We start from the raw sequence: 11,305 nt of genomic DNA on the forward strand, positions 1-11,305 counted from the left end.
CGTAAAAGGGAGGGATAAACCTGGCTCAAAATCATCTAGAGAAGGAAAACTTCATTTGAAACCCGGAATGGGGTCTCTGTCAAGTATTCGTGGCATAGCTCTAAAATGCGAAAGACTCCTACAGCCGAACTGGCTCCACACGTATCGAATCGTCGTTCCTGTGGGCCTAGCCGGTGAGGTCGAGAGGGTGCCGCAGAGCTTAGGCAACTCTGCGTTTTCCTGAAGAGTGTTCTAGGCGACACAGTGACCGTCTGACACTATCTAAATCGTTTGCAATAGACGGACGGCCAATGAAGAAGTATGTATTTTAAAAAAGTCGTTTATTTATTTCCATACAAAGTAGTATAAACAGTAGTACACGAAGCCTCCTTTTAAACACATTATGTCTGTGTTTAGAGAATTTTAAACTATTGCAGTTAGTTATTTAGTTGCATTACTTTGTATTATAAAGGTGTAACGGGAAGTTCCTCCTGTATTACAATTATAACCGAACCAAAATTAATTACTTTAGAGATAAAACGACCAAGTGTGAACGAATTAATAAGATAACGTCTAAGATATAAAGTGAAAACGTAGCATAACAAAATATATATAAAATTGATAAAGTCCTATTTCACGTTCCTCAAAGTATAATTTACAACTTTTTCATCTTAAATTGCTAATATACATTTATCGTCCAAGATGTTTTTGTCGGTTTTTTTTTCGTAGAGATACAAAATTGATCTCGGTAAGGTTCTTTATAAATAATTTTATAATGAAACTTGGAACTTTGTCATTTTAACCGTAATAGCTTATATTATCAGTCAATAGGATTGAGTGAATGTTGCAGATGCATTTTAAGGTCGCGCTTGAATCTCGAGGAACTTTAAACTATTTCAAGGGCTTGACTTGTACTATTAGGAAACTTGTACTTAAATACAGGAACTGGGAATTAAAACGGAAAAATTGTAATCAAAATCGGTCACGCTTATTTTGTAATTCTAAAATTAAATTTTGTATATATTTGAGTAGCGCTCAAAAAGCACTTTTTTTATCATCATACAACTTAAAATTCATTTTTAATAAATTAATTATAGTTAAACGGAAGACGCTGTTTCGGAATGTAGATTCTGATGAGAAGGATCACCAACAAACTGCACAAATAATCTTTTGAAATCACACAAAGCATACATTTAGTAGTAATGAAAAAAAAAAAAACTAGTGTGCTTTAGACCACATGACTGAAGTAAACCAGCACAATATGCCTGTACTGTGTCTTAGACAAAACAAACACACTTATCAGGTACACTTATCAGGTACTTTAGTACAAAACGTAACTGGCTACGAGAGAAAGAGAGAAAGAAAATGTGTGCTCGCACCTCACTCTTGCTCCATTCGCTCGCCCAATCACACTTTTCGTAACGCTCTCGTTACTCATTCACCAGCCTATACTCCAAGTCAAGCGTGCGTAAAAAAGTTTTACTTCAAAAAGCGCATCAAATGACGCAATACAAATTATTCCTTAAGATTTTGTAAGTCCACTCCTCAGTAATCCTTCCATGGCAGGAGTTAATTACTTTTCCAAAACAAAAGCATAATTTGGTAAGGTAGCAATTAATTATAAGAGCTATGGAAATTGGGACCGTATCGTATCAATTGCAAAATATTTGTGGGCGAACAACGTTGGCGTTCATTTTGAAGAAGGTTAAATTTAACGAGTGCTTACGAGATGGTAAAGTTGAAACTATATCGCATGCAAATTTCAACAACGAAATCTTACACCCAAATTTGTATCTTATTAGAATTAAAACATAGGTATTGCATTGAAATATTTAAATTGTTTTTAAATGACTCGACACCTCGTCTCGTGTATAGCTGTGGATGTTTTAATACATGGTATGTTTGGGATTAAAAGAAGCATGTGTCTTTTCAAATCTCCAGCTACGTATTAATTTTTATTATCATCGATGCAGTAGTTTAGCATTCATCCTGACAAATTTTCGTAGTTATGCTTGTAATACACTACAAAGAAACAATCCAAAATGGATACATACAAAGAAAAATTTTACAAAGTTTATCTCATCGCTAAGAGCGATCGCCTTTAGAAAATCCTTGGGCATAGGACTCTGTGTAGAAAAAGAAAGGCGGCAAGCAATAAAAGCCTTTAAATATTTTTTGAATATCATATCAAAAATTGACCGCTCCAGCGGGATTCGAACCCGCGTCTCCGACTGACCGTGTCGGCGCTCTAGCCAATTAAGCTATGGAACGATGTACCCGCCAGAGCGAAATTCTTGATATGATGATTTTTATTTTCGGTTTAAGCGAACCGTGGCGCCGTCTAAAGCCTTTAAATAGTCTTCTTTATTATATATATTTTGTTCTTATTTAGATATAGTTCTATTAATGGAGTATTGGTTTTTTAAGTATTGTATCAAGTAAATTATATATATAGGTAATTGCTTGCTCTACCGGTATCCGCTACTAAAAATGTATTATTGCTTTTGTTTATGTAAATTAATTAATTATTAAAATTATATATATGTCGGCTTTAATTTTGAAACGTCAACATGATTGACGTTCGGTAAATTTTTTACTTATTTAGTGCGAATTATACGCGCGGGTATAGCTAGTATTCAATAAACATTTATTGAATAGCTCGTTAATATAAACGTACTAGCTGACTCGGCAAACGTTGTCTTGCCGCTAAACGCAATTTTAAAATAGGGGTTGGTGGTAGAAGGGTGAAAATTTAGGGTTGTATGTATTTTTCAGACCTCAGACCTACCCAATATGCACACAAAATTTCATGAGAATCGGTCAAGCCGTTTCTCAGGAGTTTAACCACAAACACCGCGACACGAGAATTTTATATATTAGATTAAGCTTCAGTTGGGCAAGTCTTTTGTTGGTAGGTAAACTGTACCTAATACTTATTATTCTAGTTGTCCTGATAAGTGCGACACGATAGCTATAATTTGTTGAAAGATAAATAAGCTAGTGTTACGCAAACCTTTGACTTTCACTGGTCAAAATACTCGTAATTATGATATCTATAATGGAACGCAACTGTGGGTATTGTTGAGGTGGGGCACAGTAATATCTTGCCCTAAATCTGGAGCAGCCCGAATGGGGAAGTATTTAAACAGTAAATCACAGCTAAATAATACTGCTCTCAAATACTGTTCCCAACTTGTGGTTGGGAACACGGTGGGCAAAAGATCGCGCGGTCGTTCACCAACGAGATGGACAGACCAAGTCAAAAACTCACCTGCCACTAAGTTTTACACTGTCGTAAGAGACGCCATGGACAGAGACCGGTGAAGGCAAATCATCCGCTCCAGATGCAACCCTGATGCTGACCACGATCCTCAGACACGAGGGACCGATAAGAGAGAAAGAGAAATAGTGTTCCTGTGATGAATAGGGTAGGGGAGTTGAAAGAGTTTGCGGAAACTTCGACGCGTTTGCGATGCTTCAAGCGTTGTAGGTTTCCGGCTACGGTAACCGCTTAATTTCAGGTGGACCGTACCTACCCTCGTTTGCCCTAATCGTCTTAAAAATGTCTATATAAACGTGATACAAAAACTTTGTAGCCTCTTTTATGAAAATTGCGCGGACGGAAGATTTCATACACTTATAGTTTATATAGATAGAGAAGGGGTGCAGAATGTCAATATTTTTTTTTAAATTATGCATAAAAAATATTAAATTAACAAAAAAAACATTACACACATTACCATGTATTTGACACACACACACATATATACTCTTTTGTTGATTGTCAAAGTCTGTAGTCAAATTGACATTTTTTAAAAAAGGTTCTTTATTTTCATAACTTTTTTTTTAATTTAAATTTTTAATTATGGTCGAATCTCGACCACTGGGCAACTAACTAGTCACAATAATTCGATGCCGTCTTAAGTAACCTTTGTATGATATAGCTCAAATGTAAAATAATCACATGTATATTATCCTTGAGTGTGTCCTTATGCACTACATTTTTATGTACCAATATTGTTATATATACAATCGATTATTTAATTTTAAGTATGAACCAATTCGAGCAATATGAGATTAACAAAATCATCGTTACCTTCGAGTAAAGGTCGGCACATACATTAACCAACCTTGTAGGTCCTCAATTGCAACTGTGATACAAACTTAATTTGGAGCTATTTTTAACGTACTCAAATATAATACAGTGACTTATTAATATGTATGTTAACTAGCTGTGCCCGCGACTTCGTCCGCCTGGAATTAAAAAAAAATATTGTTCAGTTCGCGGAGTTACAAAATAAATAAATTTCTAAAATAAAAGTAGCTTAAGTTACTCCTTATTACATCAGCTATCAGACAGTGAAATACCCGTCAAAGTCGGTCCAGCCGTATCAGAGATTGCAGCCGGAACAAACAGAGAGACATCAGAAGAAAATTGTAAAAAATGTTGTTTTGGTATATGTACCGTGTATACATATGCATTTAGTAAAAAGCGTTTTATTTAATATTACAAACACACACTGCAATTTTATTTATTTGTATATACATATAAACAAATCCCTAATAGACTGAATAACATTCCCAATATTTTCTTTTATTTTGAGATACAAATTTTTATTATTTTGATAACTGTTGCATTGTTGTTTTAGTTATCTTGCTTTTTACTGTTTCTATTTGTAAAAGGGTAAACTGTATCTACCAGTTTACTTCTTTTTTTGTGAAGAATAAAATGCCATTTTAGTGTTTAGATAGCTGTTTCATATACTTTTACCAACTACTAATTCATATAGATTTTAAATAAACAAAAAAATAATAAACACTATTTGGGTACAGGGGTTTACCCCTGTACCCCTATAACAAATCAGCCTTTTCGTCACGCAATCACCAGCTTACTTCCCAAAAGTTAAACGCGCGTAAAATACTTTTACTTCAAAAATATTTCATAAAATGCTTTATTTATAAAGGCGTTATTCCGTTGTTAAAAGAAGCCTAATGGATATTCAATTATTACCACTATTATGCTTTTTACAAGTGTTTTGATTTTAAAATAACCATCAATCATCATCTAGGAACGTAAATTGAAATCCCAGCAATGACATCAATGTCAACCCGCAAAACATATTAAATTACAGAATTAGCAAAAACTCGTATGAATTACTAGTCCTTATGTAATAATTACGTATATGATTATATCCGAGAATAATTTGCCATTGATTCAATGATTACAAGCATCAAGACAAGTCATTGCCCTTGATCTTTCCCGTAACATACCCTTTGTACGCTTTACATGGAGTTCTCTAATTAGTTATAATTTTACTTACGCTTATGGGCTGGTAATGGATTGCATGCTGATAATTGTAATGTTGAGATTTAACTAAATCATAAGCAGATTGTGAATTTAATATTAGACGTTATTTTGGTGCATTTGGAGTAATAAATAAGGAGCTTTAGTCTGCTTTATTGCCGTTTTATCCGATGTAAAACAGGCCTATATTTTAATTGAGAGTACTGTAAATTTAAATAATTTTTTGTTATTAATCGACGCTGTCAATGTATTTATTATTATGTATTATTATTATGTATTATGTATTTATTAGCCATTATATGTATAATGACTATGATACTCATATATATACAGATACAAAAATGGGTCACCATTTTTGTTATCTGTCTGTGGTCTCTGATTCACTAACATATTAGTCAATTTATTCTTATATTTTTGTATTTCTCATGATTTGAAGGTTTTTTTTTTTGGAAAAACGTAGTAGCAGTAGTAGCAGCAAAAATATCTTTATTTTGAAATCTGACTCAACTATTTATTGCAAAAAAAGTTTTTGAAGTCGTGCTTTATGACCCATCAAAGAAATTACTTTACAGAATTTACGTGCTGAATTTAACAAATTATTATTAATTATTTTTTATGGGGGTTTGAATGAAAAAAAAAATATTCCGGAAAACCGGGATGTCTGGCGCGAACTTGGGGAGGCCTATGTCCAGCAGTGGACTGCAATATGCTAAACTGATGATGATGATTTTTTCATTTTTCTAAATTGAACCATTATAACTAAATTATATTTCAGAATTTTACAAAATCTTGACAATAACCTAATTTATATTTCGACGTAAATGCATCTTTTGTTGTCATTAATTTATAAAAAATTACAAAATACGCAAGAAACATAAAATACATTTATAGTATGATACGATTTTTTTTTTATGTCACTAGGTCGGCAAACAAGCGTACAAGCTCAACTGATGGTAAGCGATTACCGTAGCTTAAAGACGTCTGCAACAGGAACACAATACTGCTTGAAAACAGTATTATTTTGCTGTGATCTTCTGTAAGGTCGAGGTCGTCGATTTACGATGTTTAATTATGCGCATTACATATATAAAATGTTAGTAAATCATAATAAATTATATTATAAGTATAATAAACATAAATTATTGTTATATTGTTTGAGTAACTAGATTCTATCTTACATAATTTGCATTAATACCTATATTCTATTAGAAAAAAATAATAATTGAGAAGTTTTAGTTAGATATTCATATTGTATGTTTATTTATTTTTATTTTATGTTACAACGACCGCTCCGGTGTAATGGTGCGTGTGCCGTGTTGGCGGCGCCTAAAACATCGACGGTTGCGGGTTCGATTCCCGCTTGGAGTGGATATTTGTTTTTATACAAATATTTTTTTCCGGTCTGGTTTTTACTTCTTTTGGGTCTCCCCACCGTGCGTCGGAGAGTACGTTGAGCTGTCGGTTCCGGTCGTTATCATGTACACCTGATAGCGATCGTTACTCATAGTATATCCGCCAACCCGCATTGGAGCAGCTGGGTGGATTAAGCTCTGATCCTTCTCCTACATGGGGAAAGAGGCCTATTCCCTGCAGTGGGATATTATCGTCTGAAGCGAAGCGAACTGACTATGAGTGAAAGAGGAGGACTAGGAAAACAGACAGGTGTCATGTCATTGTCTGTAGAAGTATGTAAGATTTATGAGTAATCACAGATAAAAATATTACAGGAGTTCCAGTAAACTATCAATAATTATATGTACGACAAATTATATACCGGTATAACTTTTCGTGAATGTATAATTTCCTGACAATACCAAACATAAAGAAATAAATTATTTCATTTGCTCCGGCCGTTTTTAAATTTTGCACTTAACCTTACCTTCACCATCATCATCATCATTACTTCAGCTTAATACAGTCCACTGCTGGACATAGGCCTTCACAAGTTTGCGCCAAAAATGGAGTGAAATCATGTGTTTTGCCCATAGTCACCACGCTGGGTAACCTTACCTACTCTCTACCTACTAACCTAAATCCATGATTTCGTCTTCAGGTCAAAGAGACAAGCCGTTTGTATCAGAGGCGGAGATGCGGCTTCGTACTCCTCGGCCTGACATCCTGTCGGTTCCACCTAACGAGAAGTACTACGATGGGCTGAGGGAAGCTGAATCAAAGGTAATTAAATTAACACAGTCATATCATTCCATTGGGAATAACTTACTGGGGCTAACTTTATGCGGGAGAAAAATATGGCTAAAGAATCATTGTCATTGTGGTCTCAGTTCCTTTTGTCGAGCTTGCTGATTTCCGCAATAAAATGGTTTTCCGCAATAAATGGAAATCTAGAAGACTATTTCCAACACAGTAAAACTACCGATGATCGTGACGACTGCTTAAAAAAATAATTTTATCGATTAGTCTTCACTATTATACGGATCTTATTTTTAAAACTGTCGCAGAAATTCCTTTGCCTTATAAATAACTATTTTTAAAACATGCGCTCGCTACTAGTTATAATTTTTTGTTAATTAGTCGACGTTCTTGTATTTTTTTTTGTGAGAACTAATTACTTGTACATATGCTCTTATCAGCTATCTTATCAGCTGTGTGGCTACGGCAATAAAGAATATAGCCACCCCCTCTCTTCCCGCGGGTGTCGTAAGAGGCGACTAAGGGATAACACAGTTCTACTACCACCTTGAAACTTATAAAGCCGACCGATGGCGAGATGACCATCCAACTGCTGGCTTTGAAATACACAGGCCGAAGACGGGCAGCAGCGTCTTCGGTGCGACAAAGCCAGCCCTGCGGTCACCAACCCGCCTGCCCAGCGTGGTGATTATGGGCAACACACATGAGTTCTCGCCGTTTGTTGGCGCGAACTTGTGGATGGAGGCCTATGTCCAGAAGTGGACTACGATAGGCTGAAGTGATGGTCTTATATTGCAAAGCTATTAGCTTTAGTTTTATAGAAAAAAACACATAGTCTCTTGATGAAAAAAGGTGTTAAGCTCAGATTTTTATTTCAAACTAGCTGACCCGGCAAACTTCGTATCGCCTAACAGTGACTTTTAAGTATTATCACAAATCTTTTGTATGGAAGTATAGAAAAGTGTTGTCTTTAGACTTTTTCAGGAAATTTAAAAAATTTTTTTTAGAATTTTTCTCTCCGTAAGAACCATCCTCGTACTTCAAGGAATATTTAAAAAAAAGAATTAGCGAAATCGGTCCAACCGTTCTCGAGTTTTGCGCTTAGCAACACATTCAGCGACTCATTTTTATATTATAGATCAACAATTTAGTTTCATTCAAATACATTTAAATAATTGGGTCGTATTCGTGACCCAAGTTTTCGACATGTTTACTGTCGATATTTTCGAATTATTATTGGTATCTAAACATAATTAATGCATATAATATCCGAAGATCCTGTGATTAAGTTTCTCAAGTTGGAATACGTATTAAAATACATTGAACCGTTGCACATATTCAAATCAAATTCTATCAATGTAACGTTTTTAATTAGCAACTTGATTAATGGCTTCTCATCGAAATAAGCCTCATGGGAGAATGTTTCAACATATTGCGAATAAATTACATTAAAATTTATTTTATTAACTAGTTGCCCAGACAAACTTCGTTCTGTCAAAAGTTAATAGTATTTTTTTTCTCTTAGTATTAAAACCTTCCGTGGGCCTTAAGGAACATACAAAAAAAAAAAAAAAACAAATTAGCTGAATTGGTCGAGCCATTCTCGAGTTATGCGCTTAGCAACATTCATTTTTGATTTATATACTTGTAGAAGATGTATTAACATTTTCTTTATAAATTTTTTACATTTAGTGATTAATATGACTATTTTTACCGACCGATGGCGTGATAACCGTGTAACAGCTGGCTTTGAAAGATACAGGCCGAAGGCGGGCAGCAGCGTCTTAGGTGCAACAAAGCCAGCCCTGCGGTCACCAACCCGCCTGCCCAGCGTGGTGACTATGGGCAACACAAATGAGTTCACGCATTTTTGGCGCGAACTTGTGAAGGCCTATGTCCAGCAGTGGACCGCAATAGGCTAGAATGATGACTATTTCTATTGTTTTAGTTGATTTTATTCAACTAACGATTGTAATAAAATAATAAAAAATATTTTTCTGCAATTTAAATTTTATGACGTCCTTGACAATATTCGTAATCTTTTCAGTCTATATCAACATCTAATAATTCACTTGGTAGTCTAATTGCACAATAAAAATTTTAGGATAAACATGTATAACAGTTCTTATGTGATTCTACTAATATAAATTTTCTTTTTTCTTTTTCAGTTTCCCATTCATCCAGACAACAGCATAGTTGGACTATCGGATTCAATCCTAAATTCGAATGACAATGATTTGGACAGTGACAAAAGAAACTACAGACCACCGTCGTCATGGTCGACGACCTCTACGAAGAAGCGTCCAACAAATGTTGACAGTGGAAGTTCAAATACAAACTATTTCAACAAAGTTAAAGTAAACTTAAATGAGGATAATAACATAAGGAAAGCAACAACGCAAAATCCAAATAAGTCTTCAAGTGTAACTAATCGCCCAACTAAGAAAGTAAATCCACCATCTAAGGAATTAGTACCACCGCTTTTACCACCAACGACAACCGAAAGTAGCGATTTTGAAATTGACATTAGAATGAATACGACACCAGATCCCGTTTACAATTTCATAAAACGCTTCGATCCAAACTCGCCTGATTCAATTAAGACTACGATGACTAAAACTGAAATAATTGAGCTCAATCAACATTTACCAGACGGCCAAGTCAGTTCAGAGGAAGATAGGACACCGAGAAAGAACAAGAACTTCGGAAACAATTTCAATGCCCTCCAAGGCGATGAGAAGAAAGGAACCAGTGTTAGTTCACGGTTTGATTCGGTAAATAAAAAACCGAATCCTGATTCGAATATCGAATCTTCCAATGTTCAAATAGCACAACCATCTAAGGAGCTCCAACCCCCAAAGTTCGATATAACGCCCATAGCATCAACAACCATGGGCCCGCCTATTTACTATGAATGGAAGTGGGCTGTACCAGCATTTGACTTAGCACCACCCAAATTCAGGAATGAAACTAACACGACGACGGCCAAACCAGTGAAGCCAGGAAAGAGACCATTTAGTGTCATAACTAGATCGACACCTAAAGTTATAGAGCCTACCCCGACTAACACGGAGTATAATATTAGTACGTACTTCGTCCCAGACTACGTGTTCCCTCTAGATGGAGCCCATCCAGGGTACAATGATGAAGACGCTGAGACTTCATTCCAGGTCAAGGTAAATAGACCAGGAAGGGCTAGCTATGGTGAAAACCCAGCGTGTCCACACTGTCACCCAGCATACCTTAAGCCTGGTAGCTGTGAACCTTGCATTGTAAAGCGGTAACAAATATGTGCAATGACTTTCGTCAATTTAGGTTTTGTGTATACAAAACAATTGTCATTTACAATAAATATAATTAAGGACAAATTTTCATCAAAATCGTTTAGCAAAATAAAATACTGTATAAAATGATTTTACACTTTATCCTGTACTTTATTTTGTATTTTTTTCTTCGTATATCTATAATACTCTTTAGAGAGGCACAGCATCGCATATGATATGTTTTTCAAGATAACCTTACAAGTCACCAGAGATTTATCCTGGACAGCTTTAATCTTCTTTCATTGATAATATATTTAAAAAAAAATACTTGGACGAAGGAACTTTGTTAAGTTGAAAAAAGAAAAAAATAGAGTTAGAGACATTAGTAAACGCATAGAGTTGTAAAAATATATCGTGTATAATATCTACGTAATATTTGTAGCAATTTTTTTTGCGCAAAATTTTGAATATTTCTAGGTATGAAGTCTATCTAGTTATCTAGCTAGACTTCACAAAGCCACATCCCATCCTACTAGCGATATTCACCCTCTTAATTCCTTATATTGCAAATTTCATCAAAATCGTTCCAACGAGTTTCGAAGCGATT

The 11,305-nt window shown here is 35.0% G+C and overlaps 1 protein-coding gene across 1 annotated transcript in view; it reads left to right on the plus strand.

The window, feature by feature from the left end:
* Nucleotides 1–11,048, plus strand: part of LOC123658617 — a 55,649-nt gene extending 44,601 nt beyond the window's left edge. Inside the window, exons 4-5 of the mRNA XM_045593985.1 lie at nt 7,338–7,459; nt 9,604–11,048. Of these exons, the coding sequence (XP_045449941.1) occupies nt 7,338–7,459; nt 9,604–10,719 (1,238 nt within the window). The 3' untranslated portion in view covers nt 10,720–11,048. The remainder of the gene's footprint in view (nt 1–7,337; nt 7,460–9,603) is intronic.
* The last annotated feature ends 257 nt before the right edge of the window (nt 11,049–11,305 follow it).

Source organism: Melitaea cinxia, chromosome 12 (assembly GCF_905220565.1).
Source record: "Melitaea cinxia chromosome 12, ilMelCinx1.1, whole genome shotgun sequence".
Lineage (NCBI taxonomy): Eukaryota > Metazoa > Arthropoda > Insecta > Lepidoptera > Nymphalidae > Melitaea > Melitaea cinxia.